This window comes from Diceros bicornis, chromosome 24, assembly GCF_020826845.1.
Source record: "Diceros bicornis minor isolate mBicDic1 chromosome 24, mDicBic1.mat.cur, whole genome shotgun sequence".
NCBI lineage: Eukaryota > Metazoa > Chordata > Mammalia > Perissodactyla > Rhinocerotidae > Diceros > Diceros bicornis.
Genome location: NC_080763.1, coordinates 36,170,931 through 36,188,002, shown reverse-complemented (window position 1 = coordinate 36,188,002; position 17,072 = coordinate 36,170,931). Strand labels below are relative to the sequence as shown.

Here is a 17,072-nt window from a genome sequence, read left to right as displayed (position 1 = left end):
CCATAAAAGCAACCAGACCAAAGAGGAAATTGCCAGTCAACATAACACTCTAAGAAGTTCAAGCTAAAGTGTGAGTTTTAAGTTTCTTTGAACATCTACTTCTGGCTGAATGTACTTGTCTTGATTACACTGAATAACTTGACCAATTTTTAAGTTAATCACATTTTAAATTAACCACCTATGGAGTTTAGAAAAGGCTCTATCTATGGACAAATCTTTAGGTCACATATTATACATCCATATGTTACATAAACAAAACAGATATATATATATTTATAAGCTGCTTTCTTGACTCCCAAGAGACCTAATGAATATGAGCTTAATAATAACACATGGTTATTGGCAGCCACTAAAAATCACGCAGTTAACTAATATTCAATACATCACACAGTTTAATAGGTGACCTCCACATTTATTTTCTATCATCATCCTCAGAGCATTTCATAAGTGAGATAAAGGCCCAGATTATAATGACTTTTCCAAAATGTAAGTGGCAATCCCGAATTAGGATATGGACCGTCAGACCCTACTTCAGTGCTGTTTCCTCCATGGTGTGTTGGCTGATTGGATAATATCACTATCTGAGGTGCCTGGGTTTGAAAATCTTGATGGGGTCAAAACCATAAACCCCAGACACTAGCAGTAGTGGTTTGAAGTTGAGGAGCAGGATGGCTGGGGAACAGGGGTATGGAAGACAAACTTGTTCTGCATACCCCTTTCCAATTATGTGTGCATATTACCTATTTGAAAAAAAATTTTTTTAAAGGGCTCTGATTCACACATGTATCGGTCACTTAGATGCTGAGGATATAAAGATGAGTAAGACCTGGCACCTGCTCTCAAGCAGCTCATAATACATGAAGAAAAGGGACCCATAAGGAACCAACAAGGAAGAGGTAAAAGGACCAAGCAAAAAGTGCTACAAAAACACAAAGGAAAAAACAATGAATTACGTCTGCTGAGCTAAGAAAATGTTTCAAAGGAGAACATTTGAGATAGACCTTAAGCATAAGCATAATTGTTCTGGATAGTACAAAAACAAAAACATAAGCTTAAGATCTGAGAAGCAGTCAGAAAATGAATGGTAGTTAGAATAAGAGGAACATCATTCATTTGTTTATTCACTCAAAATTTTCTGAGCCACCATAAGGTAGACACTGTATTTGTTGGTCTGAAAAATAAAACACAGACATTAAACAATTACCAATAGTCAGGATGAGTATTTTGGTAGGAAAAGAAGTGTAGGAATTACAAACTCATTTTCTCTTGGAGTAGAACAAAAACTTCTAATGCAGACAGTCTAATACAATGGAAATTTCATTAAAAATGGTTTCAGTGCAGATTTTACAATTCTCAGTGATGTGGCAACTACATACTAAAATATAACCCAGGATCTATAAAAAATGTTTTCAGTCAGAAGCCCAATCACAACACATAATGAAAGAGAGGAAATGAAAACTTTGTGATTCATGTGTATTTAAAAGGAAAAATAAAATAGAAGATGAAAACTATATTAAGGCTAGCATTTTTATAAGATTTCAATCCCTGGTCTTCAGTAGCAGGTTTCCACATTTGTGAAATGTCAACTTGGTAAAACAAAGTCCCCATGACCAGGAAGCCAATGTCCTCTACTTGTGATGGGCAGAGAAATGACAGGTAATAAGATACTATGCCCACACTATAGGAAATATGTGAGGTACACTTCTAAGGTGATGAAGGTTTTTTTAGACTAGGAAATTAGATCTTTTGAGATTCTACTTATCTTTTATAAGACTTGTTATTTTTAACAATGCTACAAACTCAAGTGAATGTGGTTCCCCAAAGCAATCATGCTGCAGGGTTATTCTCTCACTCCAGTAAAGCTGCCTCCTTTGGTTCCAGATAATTATAGAACTTCTCTTCTCAAACAGCCTTTGGAGCTTGAGGTTCAGACTTTTTAGTTCAAGGTAGTTTTGCCTAACTATGGAAAATAAACCTCAATTTTGAAAAGAGTAAGAAATTATTTCAAATCAAGGTTGGAGAATAAGATAGATGAACCAAACTGAGTAATAAATACCAATGAGGCCTGTGAAAGGCAGAATTGGTAGATGGCCCCCAAGTTTCTACCCCTGTCCCTGGTGTATACGCCCTATATAATCCCCTACTCTTGAATGTGAGCAAAAATTGTGAATATGATGTGATTCATTCCCGTGATTAGGTTACCAATCAGCTGGCTAAGTCAATCAAAAGATTTAGAATAATCATGGGTGGGCCTGATCTCTCCAGGTGAGACCTTAAAAGAGGGATTGGGTCCTTCTTGAGGAGAGAGATTCTCCTTTGGCTTCGAAGAAGTCAACAGCTATGCTGTGAACTATCCATGGAGAGGACCACGTGGCAGGGCACTGAGGTGACACTTCAGAGCTGAGAATAGCCCCCAGTTGACAGCCACCAAGAAAGGAGGAACCTCTGTCCTACAGCCACAAGCAACTAAGTTCTGCAAACAACCAGTGAGCTTAGAAGAGGAATCTGAGCCTCAGAGACTGCAGTCCTGATCAACATTCTGATCCTGTGCAGGGGACCCAGCTAACCCACGTCCAGCCTCTCGACTCACAGAAATTGTGGGATAATAAATGTGCATCATTTTCAGCCACTTAGTTTGTGGTAACTTATTACACAGCAACAGAAAACAAATACAAGGCCCCAAACAGAAGAGTGTCTATTAAGAAACAATACTTATTTGTTAAAGCACAATACTTACATGTGCCACATAAACTCACTTTGAAGGAAATTCTCAAGAGTGGCAAAAAGATTTGAGCAATGGCAGTATTTTTGGTACCAAATTTCAAGAGGTGACCACCTTGAAGGACAACACTTCATTGGATGTGCAGATCTAGATTATTTTTTAACAAGTATCGTTATCATTATCAAATTCATATTCCTTATCATCCATCTTATTACTGTTACAACATTTTCTGGGGAATTTCTTTTAATTTTGTTGCACTTAATAAAAAGTAGTTATTCATCCCAAACATGAACATTAACATGGATCAGTAATAATAAATGAAAGAAAAGTTTCAAAAAGAGAGTTAAATTTATGTAGCTTTTGAAGTATTTATCTTTTGCTAAAATCCAATTCTTAAAACAATACGTCTGCCACTTTGTTGATGGATTGTTAGATTTGCTAGGCATTATAGCTTCATTTAGACTAGAACCCATGGTTCTCTACAACCCTGCCTCATCACTCCAAAGTAGGAAAGTGTATTAAATGGAAGGATAGTGACGCTCATAAAACAGTTGTTCACAAAATTCTGAGCTTACTCTCAAAGATGACGATATTATCAACCAGGACAGATAATCTAGGGGATATTTAGAAATGTATGGGGCCTTTGGGGGGCTTTCACCATGACTTGGCATTTAGTATGTGAGGGCTGGGTTATTAAACATCCTATAACACATGAGACAAACTTACACAACAAATTATCTTGACCAAAACGCCATTAGCACCCTGTTGAGAAACATACAATTTGAGTGTAAGCTAAAGCCAACTACATTAAAACAATGTCTTATTCCAGAAAGCCTCATGGAACAAGTATTTTAAAAAGCACTTATTCTGATCAATTTGAATTATAAAATATATTACGTAGAACTGCCTTCCATAGACCCATGCCTAATAAAGCTTCAGGAAACCCAGAAGACATCAAGGCAATGGTAATTCTGCCCCTAAAGCAGGTAAAAGGCAAGGTCTGGCCTCCAGCTACCACTCTGACCTCACCTGCGCTCCAACCCCACTCACTCCAGCAACACCCACTTTGCTATTCTCAAACACAGTGAGCATATTCCCCGCCTCTGCCTGTGTCTGCAATGCTTTCCTCCAGCTATCCATCCACATGGCTCCCTCCCTTCTTTCGGGTCTCTGCTTAAATGTCACCACGTCAGTGAGGCCTTCTCTGACCACCCTATTTAATGAGCAGCCTCCCTCCCCAACCCAGGCACTCACTACCTACAGCACCGTGCTTGAGGATGTGCCTGGGCTCCTGGGCACTTGGTTTAACCTCTCTGTGCTTCAGTTCCCCATCTGTAAAGGGGAAGAATAGCTACACTGTAGAATTGTTATAAGGATTACATGAGATAGTGTGTGTGTATGTATGAAATGTGCTTAGAACATTCCAGTGCCTGGAACTGATAGTAAGCACCACATGTTAGCTCTGAAAATCTAAAAACAACCTAAACCTAAACTTCGAAATTAAGTTTTACCTAACTCATTTTATTTAATAGCATTCTTCTTAGCTCACTGGGTGACAAAAGTTGACCTAAGCTGACATGAGGCTACTTGTAACACCACTAAGGATGTTAGTAGATGGTCCATGCACCACATTATCTTTCTAAACTCCAAATACTGAACTACATCTGGTTCTAAGGATTTTGAGTAACGGATTGTGCACCTAAGTTATTATTTACTTTATTTTTCTCTGTAGCACATAACACCATTTGACACAAATCAACTTACTTGTTTGTTTTTTGTGTAATTCCCACCACCACAACATAAAGTCAAGGATTACGTTTTACGATTGTACCGCTGGCACCTGGAAGAGTGCCTGGTACATAGTAAGTACTGAATAAATTTATGTTGAATAAATGGTTAAATTTTATGACATCCAAAATAAAACGTATAACAATTCCCTTAGCTAGAAAGATTATTTCACAGAAGACAGTGACCAGTTGCTCTTTAACTCAGGAGGGAAGGCTTGGATCCAATTCATTTGTTTGGCAGAGGGATACTCGGTAAGCACAAAAAGCCCATTTGATACTTATGTTCCTCAACTCCCAGGCATTAACCTTCTGCTACACTCTACCCTGAAAAAGCCACAAAGGCTCAGAGTGTCGATAATCAGTTCTAAAGAGAATTCCAAAATATACTATATGTACACCAAACTTTCGAGTACATCATCTCCAACAAATAATTCTACTTGAAGTTCCCTCCATAACACATCAATCTGCAATCAAACTGACCATCTTCCCATGGACACCAATTCCATTTCCTGATTTCTCTATTGATCACAATGCCGACCTTCCTTCTCCCTACCAGCCACATCCCAAACCCAGGAATCACCTTGAAGCATCTCCCACATTCAGTTATGCACCAAGTCTAGGCAGTGCTTTCACCATTACAGCCTCAATCCTGGCCTTTGTTAGCTTTCTCGTTAACAAATCTGTACTGAGCGCCCCTACATGCCAGGCATTGGGGTGCAGAACAAGACAGGCATGAACTTGGCTCAGAGCCCAGAGGGGAAGCCAATGATTACACAAGCAACCACAGGGAAAAGGGAAAGAACACTGACCCTGCAGAAGCCCAGGGCGTGAGGGAAGCCACTGGGCTAAAGAAGCAAGAAGAGTCTCTCAGTGATGTTTAACTGAGAACTGAGCTCAACTCAGTTTTTAAACTGAAAGATAGTTAAGGCCTTGCTGGGTGAAAATCTACTTATGCAGAATAGTGAGAAAAACATTACAACTGCAATCAAATACATGTACAATAAGTTGTTTGAGAAAACCTCTTTTGCTCTAATGTAATGTCAGTTCCACGAGAGCAGGGATCTCATCTTTGCTTATCACTCTACCCCTGCTCCCTGAGTCAGCAGCTTAGCCCATGGTGGGCAAACACTTGCTGGGTAATGGATGGAGCTGCCTCAGCTCTGCAGCCTTATCCCTCATCTGTGGGAGGGGACGACGCCACCTCACAGGCTCCTGTGATGACTGAATAAGACAATGCAGATAAAGCACTAGAACTTTCTGCCACATTGTAGCTACTTAATGAAGGTCCAAGTCTCTCCCCTGTCCCTTTTCCTCTTACCCCTGCAGAGCAGAAATGACCTTTGTTTAATGTCCTGGCCAGGCCCTGACATTTTACCAGAGATTGCCCAGGAGACTGAAAGTCTGAGGAGCACCAGGGGACTGGTTCAAGAGCCTCAGGGTGGATTCTGAGGTTTCCAAAGTTCTTGTGGTCACTGTGTGAACTTACAGGTTGAGCTGTTACTGTGAAGTATTATTACTCTATACTTGTCACACATGTTTCATGTGCTTACAGTGAAATATTTATTACAAATACCATTACCTAATAAATATTCAGAATTAGGCCTCCATAAGTAGGGAAGGTAAGTGGCATCTGTTGAGTATCAACCACTCCCTAGGGTTAGGTGTTCTGTATAACTGGTCTCAAGCTTCTCAACAAAACTCACAGTGTAACTTCACATTCTACTTTCATATATAAGGAAACTGGTGCTTGGTGAGGTTTACTGACTCACAAATGATAAGGGGTTGAGTTGAAATTTGGACTTAGGTCTACCTAACTCCAGACTCGTGCTCTTCCCACCATTCCAATTGTCTTTCCTTGAGAGACAGTTTTTGGGATACGTTCTATACAGATAGCACCCCTCAACCCAATATAGCCTGTGTCAACCTGCTCTTTCCCACCAACACTGTCATCGCCCTCTTCTGAGCCCCCGTAATCTCTCCATGCTTCCCAGCTGGGCTGCACACATCCACTCTTATTTCCCAATGATCCACTCTCCATTCACAGCCCGGGCTATCTCTTACAGACACATATCAGATGATGCCACTCCACTGTTAAAAACTCATATGGTTTCCACAACACTTGGAATAAAATTCTTATTCTGGCTTTCAAGGTCCTCTATGACCTGGGCCAGCCTCAGCACAGCCACACTGGAGCACTCCAACATTCCACACGCTCTCCAATTGAGGGCCTTTCCCCAGATGTTCCCTCCACCCAGAATGTTCTTCGTGGGGCTGGCACCTTCATATCAACTCCGCCCATACATGACCTCCTAAAGGAGGCCTTCTCTGACCCCTCCAGATGTGCTATAACACATCACCCCACCTTGCTGTTCACAGCCCTCGTCTCACATGTCACACTGATTTATTTGTATACTGTCTGCCTCCCCTATCCCTATAAGGAAAATTGTTAGAATAGGCTGTCTCTCTTATTCCCCACCTTATATACAGTGTCTGTTGACTACAGAATGAGTCTCGGGCACTTCATTCATCCTCTCAAGCATTTAGTGAAAATATCCATAGTGTCTTGAGCTTCATCAGGCATTGCTAGTGTCCTTGAGTGCCACAAGGACTAGTCCCATGTGATTCTTGATTCTCGGCATTTCACATAGGACCTGTATTCAGGGCTCACTAGATTTCTTGACTGAAGAAATGGAGGCCGTGCTGTATCATCCTTGTGTCCTCTCTGCCCAGCATATCACTGGCATCAAGAAATACATGCCGATATAATGAAGTACTAACGATGATGACTCGGTCCCTGAACCGCATGAGCTTTTAACTGGTTAGTTAGTGGGAGAAGAGCAAGTATGTGACACTGGCACACAAACTGACCAGGTAGGTTGTTTTGAAGGCACTTCAGAGCAAGGATACTATCACCACAAGGGGGACCAGAAATTCCTCTACGGCTGTATGTTTTAAATTGAGCCTTTAAGGAAACAGAATTAGGATCCTTGGAGGGAGGAGGGGCCGTGTGTTAGGCAGATGAACATCATAAGCAAAGGCACTGAGTGGAGTCAGCAAGCATGATGCAGGGGCATGGTAGAGACAGCCCCACCTGGACAGAGTAGTGTCTGGAAAGAGTAATGGATAATATAAGTATGTACCATGAGCTGATAAAACCTTTCATTCTAATGGTTGAGCAGGTAATACAGAGTGGTCATGCTAGATTATCACTAGTAACCCTTGTACTTATATCAAGAGTTTACTCTTCCATCTAGTTCTCTCATTACACTTTATCAGTGAATTTGTCACATTGAACTTATAACTGTAGAGACTAACTTTTTCAGCCCGTGGGTCAAGTCACTCCGTGTGGCACCTCACACCCTCACAGCTGCTGGGCAGATGAGGAGTCTGAGGCTCAGAGAGACGAAGAAACTTGTTCAAGGCAAAAGACTTGCACAATGATAGGCATGATAGTCTCGTCCAGTCCTGTCTGTCGATATTAAAGTCATGCTCATTCTTCTCTACAAGATGAGACAAAATAGTGAAGCAGGAGCTACAAGCTCCATTGATGTTACATGCACAGTGCTCTAACGATCTGGAGAAGGGAGAGACCAGCAGAGGCTGGCAAAGCCTCCAGGAGGAGATGAGACCAGACCCGAGCATAATTCTTACCAGATGAGCAGCAACTGGAGAAGCAGAGAGAAAGGACAAAGGGATCAGGACAGGGAACTACACGGGCTGCCAGCAGGATCTCAGGGGCAAAGGAGGCCAGCCCGGCTGCTTCTGGAATTTCATGTTGGGGAATACAGGATAAGAAAGGTGAAAATGGTGTGGCTAGGGCTGAATGCCAAACTGAGAACTCTGGACTTCAGCCTACAGGAAGGGGGACGATTCCGAATGCGGGGCAACAAGGGAAATCCGTGTTTCTGCAAGGTGAATGCTCAGGGACAACTAGGATAGGAGGCCTGGGAAGAGGACCACCTGTGTGATGGGACGGCAGATATGTGACCACTTCAGAAGTTCAGGGGGTAAGTACCTGACCTGGTAATTTCAGGCATTAGAAAAGGAAAGTTTGAGACGTTAAAGGTGAAGAGTGACACCTGTGGAGCCAAATTCCTTGGGTTCAAATCCTACTTCCACCACTTACTACTGTGTGACCATGGGCAGCCTATGTAACCACTTGTTTCTGAGTCCTCATGAAGCTGCTGTAAGAATTAAATGAATAAGTACATATAAAGTGCTTAGAACAGTGTCTGGCATATCAAAATCACTGAATGTTAGTTGTTATTATCCTTTAAACCTTTTGGCAGGTAGACATAGTTTTCAGTCTAGGTATTCTGGAATAAAATTAGAAGCCACAAATCCATGACAAATTTCAAATTCTTAAAATAAATTAACTTCAGTTATAAATTATTTAATTTAGTAACAGCCAGTCAATTATTAATGCAGACATTCACATAGTACGAAACAACCAACAACTATGAAATGAATAAATTGACAGTGGATGCTTTTTGGGACTTCAGTGTAAGAACACATGGTGCCCTAGTTTGAGAAAATCCATTCTGAAGGTATCTGAATCTGTGTTTTCTTTCATCCAGTTGCACGGACTCACTCAGATTTCCCCTGAAAACCCCATGTACTTTCCCAGCTCCGTGGCCTTTGTCCCCTAGCCCTCTACTCAGATGCCCCTTCCAATCCATCTAAGTTTACCCTGAGGCCTGCTTGAAATACCAACTGCCTTTGCTTCAGCTGGTCTCTCACCGACCCTGACTCCACCCCAATGTGATTATAACACTATAGTCCTTACACAGGTAAACAATGAGGGTACAGTGTCCTGTCTCTTCCTGCAGCCCCTGCATGGCAGGAGTCATGCCTTGCTCTTTTTCCCTGGTCCTATTCTCAGGGCAGAGCACACGCTGTCATTTAACCCTATTATGAAAACTTTGCCTTTAGAGGAGGATTACAGTAATGGACTGCATAACGATGTTTTGGTCAACGACGAATATACGATGGTGGTCCCATAAGATTAGTGTCATATAGCCAAGTTGTGCAGTAGTCTATACCATCTAGGTTTGTATAAGTACACTCTACGACGTTCACACAACAATGAAATCACCTAACGATGCATTTCTCAGAACGTATCCCCATTGTTAAGTGGCATGTGACTGTACTCACAGGGTTATCTTAATGTCAACCTCCCTTAATGCCCATGAAACAGGATTAATAAATACTCATGCAACTTTTGTGAAGCACATCTACCTTTTTACAGCCTAAACCTACCCAGGGTCAGGATCATCAATATCACTGTCTTCCACCTCCACCTCTTGGCCCACTGGAAGGTCTCTAGGGGCAATAACACCCATGGAGCTGTCATGTCCTATGATAACAATGCCTTCTTTTGGAACACCTCCTGAAGGACCTGCCTCAGGCTCTTCTTGAAGAGGTGTCGCTCTTTTCAGAAATATGTCTACGATGGTTTGCTTAGTTTGTTTTTTGTTCATCATAGATTTGCCTGTAAGCAGATAACGCACCATGAACATTCCTCTCTAGTAATGAAAACCTTTCAGTGTTGGGGTCCATGTTTTCAAACTTTTTAAGGAGCCTGTTGAGGACTGCAAAAGCTCCTACTAAACCCTTCGCTGTGAATTTTCTAAGAGGTTCTTGTTTTTCTTCTCCCATGGTTTCCTTTTCTCTCTCTCTTTTTTTTTTTTGTGAGGAAGATCAGCCCTGAGCTAACATCCATGCTAATCCTCCTCTTTTTGCTGAGGAAGACCGGCTCTGAGCTAACATCTATTGCCAATCTTCCTCCTTCCCACCACCCCCCTCAAAGCCCCAGTAGATAGTTGTATGTCATAGTTGCACATCCTTCTAGTTGCTGTACGTGGGACGTGGCCTCAGCATGGCCAGGGAAGCGGTGCGTCGGTGCGCGCCCGGGATCCGAACCTGGGCCGCCAGTAGCAGAGTGCGCGCACTTAACCATTAAGCCACAGGGCCGGCCCTTCTTTTCTCCTGCCTCTTCTTCTGCTATGCATTCCTATTCTAGTTCCCACAACTCCTCATTAGTCAATTCCTCAGGAACCACCTGTAGGAGCTCCTCAATGTCATCCTCATTCACACCCAGGTTGAAGTTGTTTGCCACCTCAACCACAGCCTTGTTGGTTTTTGTAACCTCCTCATCCTTGGCAAATCCTTCAAAGTCATGGATGAACCTCGAGTGTCTTTTTCCAGATGTCTTTCATACACTCCTTGGTGACCTCACCCCAAGCCCAAGCAAGGTTCCTGATGCAGTCATAGAGTTGCAATCCTTCCACAATTGCATCAGCGACTTCCTCAGTTGCAGCAATAGCCTGGGAAAAGTCCTCCTCAGGTAGTAGGCCTTAAAAGCTGCTATAACTCCTTCATCCATTTGTTGGATCAAAGAGGTGGTGTCGAGAGGGAGAAACACCACTTTGATATTGGGATGAAAATCTCCAATAAAAGGAGGATGTCCGGGAGCATTATCCATAATAAACAAAATCTTCAAAGGTATGTTATTTTCCAAACAAACATCTTCTCCATTTTGCTGGCATAGCAATTCAGGAGGGCATCTTGGAAGAGGAGCTGGGTCGTCCATGACTTCTTACTGCTCCTGTAGTACACTGTCAGTGTGTGCTTACTGATATGCTTGAAGGTCCTGGAGTTCTCACCGTGCCAGATCACAAGGGGTTTCAATCTGTAGCCTGCAACACTACCCCCAGGCAAGACTGTTATTCTGTCCTTAAAAGCCTTGAAATCTGGCATTGACCTGGCCTCTTTATGGATGAAAGCCCTTTCAGGCATCTGTTTCCAGAATAGGTAGGTTTCATCCATATTGAATATTTCCCCTAGTAAGTAATTTTCCTCAATCAGCTTATCTCGAGTTTCCCAAAATTCTTCAGCTGCCTTCATATCAACACTCACAGACTCTTCACCCACTTTCAGATCACTTTCAGATTATGTAATGAATAACGATTTTTGAATGGTTCAAACCACCCAAAGCTAGCAGTAAATTCAACATCGTAGTTGGGCCAGCCTTTTCTTTCAACATCACAAACTTTTTGCTTTGGTTGTGATTGTTATGGTGCTGAGAGGGATATGCTTCTGTGTCTGGTCTTTAATCCATGTCATTAGAAGTTTCTCCATGTCTGATATAGGCTCCTCTCGAGTTTCTGTCAGTTAGTCTCGTTGCCTTCAATAAAGTAGATCCTTTAACAGGGTCCGACAGTTTGATCTTCAAGATCGTAGCTATGGTGGTATGTGACATGCCCGACAGGTGAGCAGTACCCATCACTGATTTTCCACCGATGTAGTCCTTAATCACTTTTTATTTCATTACCAGGTCAATCACTCGATGTGGCTTCTTACTGGCAACATTAGCAATGGATTTGGTATGCTTAGAGGCCATGATGAACAAAACACAATATCACAACAACCACAAGAGAAAATGATGCAATCAAGAGACACGGTAAACACAAGATGTATGAGGCTGCTGCTGGTGTAACATGGCATATTGTTTTATGATGAACTTTTTTTTAAGTAGAAAGAGTACACTCTAAAATAACAATAAAAGTATAGTATAGAGCCAGCCCTGATGGCCTAGTGGTTAAAGTTCGGCATGCTCCGCTTCAGCGGCCTGGGTTCAGTTCCCAGGTGTGGAACCACACCATTTGTCGGTCAGTAACCATGCTGTAGCGGCGGCTCACATAGAAGAACTAGAAAGACTTACAACTAGAATATACAACTATGTACTGGGGCTTTGGGGAGGCAAAAAAAAAAAAAAATAAGACGACGACTGGCAACAATTGTTAGCTCAGGGCGAATCTTTCCCAGCAAAAACAAAACAAAACAATAAAACAGTATAGTATAGTAAATAGATAAACCAGTTAACACAGTCATTTATTATCATTACCAAGTATTATGTACTGCACATATAACTGTATATACAACTGTCAGCACAGTAGGTTTTTTTTTTTTGTAAGGAAGATCAGCCCTGAGCTAACATCCATGCCAATCCTTCTCTTTTTTTTTTGCTGAGGAAGACCAGCTCTGAGCTAACATCTATTGCCAATCCTTCTTTTTCTCCCCAAAGCCCCAGTAGATAGTTGTATGTCACAGTTGCACATCCTTCTAGTTGCTGTATGTGGGACACTGCCTCAGCATGGCCGGAGAAATGGTGCGTCAGTGCGTGCCCGGGATCCGAACCCGGGCCGCCAATAGTGGAGCGCCCACACTTAACCGCTAAGCCACGGGACCGGCCCCAGCGCAGTAGGTTTGTATACACCAGCATCACCATAAACATGTGAGTAGTGTGCTGCACTACAACGTTACAACGGCTTCAACATCACTAGGTGATAGGAATTTTTCAACTCTATTATAATCTTATGGGACCACTGTCGTATATGTGGTCCGTTGTTGACTGAAATGTCTTTATGCGGCACATGATCATGCTCCACTTTGAGGAAACAACAGTCCCCAAACAGACAGTAAATTCAACTTTTCCAATGAAACAGAAAGAGACTCAAGACTGCAACATCTACATCTCCAGGCTGTGGGCTTGCTCTATGGATTTTCAACTTTCAAGCTGCCATAGTCATGAGTCAATCCCTTAAAATAAAAATAAATCTGTGTGTGTGTGTGTGTGTGTGTGTATCTCATCTATAGGTTCTGTTTCTCTGGAGAACACTGACTAATACAGAAGTGTAAGAGGAACTGTCCCTGCTTTCTCAGGACCCAACCTTTCCACTTTCATCTCACGGGCCAGCCTTTCAAACAGCCTTCCCTCTCCTTTATCCAAGGATCCCCAACACCAGGATTTCCATCTCTAGCAAACCTCAAACACCCACAGTGAGAACTGGTACATGAAACACTTAGATATCCATTTACATCTTGGAGGAAAAGTCTACCCAATGGCAGAAGGAAAAAAGAAAAATCACTTCCAATCACTCTCTCTGAATGGACAAAAGCTGAGTTGTATGCTCTTGGACACCTAATTTCTCTGGGCACCAGTTTTCCCAGTAGGAAAAAATGATGATGCTGGACAAGACCACTTTTACCCAATAATTAAGATGTTGCTCTACATTACTCTTACCACATTTTGAGAAAAATCAGGTGGCTAAGTTAAGAGGATTTTAACCAAAATTGGAGTATAGCCTTCAAATTCAATTCAACATTCATGCAAAGTGGCACGATTTCAGTAAGAGCCTTGACTATTATAATTATCTAAGTATAATGGGTAGAGTTCTATGACCCAAACTATTAGAGAATTCTGTCATACTTGATTAAGGAAAACGTCACAGCATTTTAGGTACTCAACGCAAAATAAAATAACAAAGTCTTGTGAAAAAGTAGCCCTTGGGATGGCCTACTACTCAGCAATGTTTCCAACAGTAGCATTTTAGAATTGGAAGCAGGCAGATTATTCCATCTAGTCCTATCAACTCATCATCAGAGTATACAGGAAGTGAAGGTCACACACAGGATCAGGATGTGGCAGAATCAGTACTAAAAACCAAATTTTTCTACTTGCAACTTGGTTTAAAAGACAGTTACTGAACAAACAGGTGAGCTGACACTGAAATGTGGTCTCTCTGAATATCCAGGTCCCTTCGGAGAGAGTTCAAGGATCCATATTATACTCAAATTCATGTTCTGGTTGGTTTACTTTGTAGAAGGCTAGGTAGCACGATAACTTAATTTCTCATCATTTTAATTCAGGAATAGATGCAATAATTTAGCTTTCTCACGTGTGTTCTTATTTAAAATAAAACTGGGGGGAGGGATCTCCTATAGTCTCAGAGTCACCAAGGCAGCTGGGCCTTGAACTCCTTGCCCAAAGAGGGGCCATATGCCTTCCAGATCTCTGTTCTCCCTGGCACTGCGTATCCGTGTCAGGCAATGACTTTTCTACCTAGGGAATCTATAGTTCAGGTCCTCACAACCAGAAAACCTACCTCTTCAGAAGCAAAAGTTTCTCTTTTAATGATGTACAGCAAAGAAAAGTGCACTAATTCCCCTGGCCATCCTTCACAGTCTTGAAGGTGAAGCCTGAACAAGTGTAATCACAGCTCTCATGTCCTGGGGCCTGTTAAGTCCCAGGCCCTCAGCTCTAGCATCTTGTTTAACTCTCACAACAACCCCAAAAGGCAGCCATCACTTTTCCCATTTTACAGAACAGGAAACAGACTCAGCTTAAACAAATTTCCCAAATTCACAGAGCTAGTAAATGATGGAATAGCGTCTTGAATCTTTATCTTTAGCACTCAAAATTATGTTTTTCCGTTATGCTATGGTGCCTCAAAAATCTTCAGGAAACCGTCTCTTGGATCAGATCTATACCACTAACAGTGTTCAGGTCACTGCTCCTTATCCAGAACCGGGGTGAAAAGTTCAGCCATCAATTTCCATAAATTAGGGAAGTACTTGGTTTTGTTTCTAAGTGGCTCTTTTATTTACAAGTTTGTTTGTGAGGGCTGTTCCTCTCTTAAAGAAATGATTCTACTCTGTGATACCTTAGTTACTACTGACATCAACTGAAGAGATGCCTAATGGTCTTTGTTCAGACTAGAAGTTAGGAACTAAACTTCTAGTCCAGTTAGATTTTTGAAAGGGCATAGCAATCTACCTTGTTATAAAAGTTGACTCAAAAATACTAACAGGTAAGGAGTTTCTTATGGGGTGATAAAAATATTCTAAAATTAGATTATGGTGATGGCTGCATAACTCTGGATATAAATGAAATCATTCAACTGTAGGCTTTAAATCAGTGAATTTTATAGTAAATATTATATGTTAATTATATCTTAATAAAGAAGTTTAAAAAAAGGACACATAAGAGATTTGATTGTTCAAGTTTCAATTATCAAAGGAGAAAATAATGTAGGAACAAATATTATTTTCACCATTTCATTCTTCTTCTCTATTTACCCCAAATGTCAATTTGCCTGATCCCTATTATTGAAGAATTACAAAATAGAAGTAAACACAAACTTCATGCAAACCTTATAAACATTTAGACTTATAAGTAAAATCAGGCAGAGATTACATGGTCTACCAGAAGATTAGTCACGAGCCTCCTTTAAATAAGGCTTATATAAGACACACACACACTGAAAACTAATGAAAATTCACAAAATCACAAATTCACTTGTTGGAAACCCATTCAGTATTCAGAGCAAGATTTATAAACACATTTAAAAAATTCCTTCCATCAGGAATATAAAGACTTCTTACCTTGTGACAAGGAACCAAGCAATTTGACTGAAGTCTGGAGAGGGCCTCATATACGTCTTAATATGTGGCATGGCGTTGCTGCGGCCAGATGTCTCAGCTGACCATTTGCTAGTGATAGGAAAGACACAAATCACTACTTAGAAAAAACAAATTGGCCGTAATTCTAATATTAGGAAACTGCATGAAAAGCAAAAATCCTTTAATCTTAAAAACAGTGGGTACACAGTTCTCTGTGACATGTCCTGCGACATCTTATGAAATTCTGGTCAGATAACGGAATGACACATGTTCATTTTAGAATATAGGTATGTAGAAAACAAGTTTCCACCACTCACAAAAAGCACTTTTGGCATACAGCCTTCTTGTCTTTTTTGCCATGAATACATACACACATATATACGTACACACACACACACACACACACACACACACACACATCTATTATTTGTTGTGCTTTTAACTGCACGTATGCACATCTTGTCTCCCAGTTGGACTGTGAGCTCCTTCAAAGCAGGAATCATGCTCCCTTAGTGCACTACTGAGGAGAGACTCAGTAAAAGCTTGTTGAATGAAACAAAATACAAAATGGGAAAAACACAAACAGTATGAATATCAAAATGGAATGCTGAAAAGCAGGAGGATAATTCAGAAATACTTTAGTCAAAGGCTGATATTCACATATCTGAGTTTGGTTTCTACGTTTCCAACACCGTAGGACTAAGGCTCCATGGGAATAAATGATCTATATCATGAGGCAACAATCCTTACTTATGAATGTAAGAGGATAGTCTCTCAAGAGAACAGATGGTCTGCAAATAGAATCGGGATTAGGTAGGTCCAACATTAGATTATTCAAGTCACTTACACAAAGCAATATTGCAAGGAAATCAATATCAAGAAATGTCCCCTGTAAGGAACAACCTCCCCAAAAAAGCATGAAAGAAAGGCTCCAGGATGACATACTGAATTAGACCGAAAGCTAGTGAAATGTAATCTGCCTTCCCTTCTGGCTGTCCAGCATAACAAATGCTGTTGAAGCAAGTATGAAACTGGGATCGGCCTACAACATGCAGGATGTGCAACTTCTGAGGCTAGAGGACGACAGAGGACGCTCCTTTCACTGTCCATTCAACCATTTACTGAACTCGTACAACAAGCCAAATTCTACCCCGTATCCTGTGGATTCTACCCTGAGCAGGCATGCAGTCACACAGTGTATGCATTTGTAGACAGAATGATTATATTTTATATATTGGAAATATGAACTAAAATGCTACTTATGTAAATTCTAAACTACCCAACATGTTATTTTATTTACCTTGTTCTTTGCATGCCAA

The 17,072-nt window shown here is 41.2% G+C and overlaps 1 protein-coding gene across 3 annotated transcripts in view; it reads right to left on the bottom strand.

Annotated features, from left to right (window-relative positions):
* The window catches only part of TDP1 (tyrosyl-DNA phosphodiesterase 1), an 86,565-nt gene that overhangs the window by 37,048 nt on the left and 32,445 nt on the right, over positions 1-17,072 (bottom strand). For all 3 annotated transcript variants that reach the window (XM_058567533.1, XM_058567532.1, XM_058567534.1), the window contains exon 13: positions 15,736-15,843. In XM_058567533.1, coding sequence (XP_058423516.1) covers positions 15,736-15,843 — 108 coding nt within the window. The remainder of the gene's footprint in view (positions 1-15,735; positions 15,844-17,072) is intronic.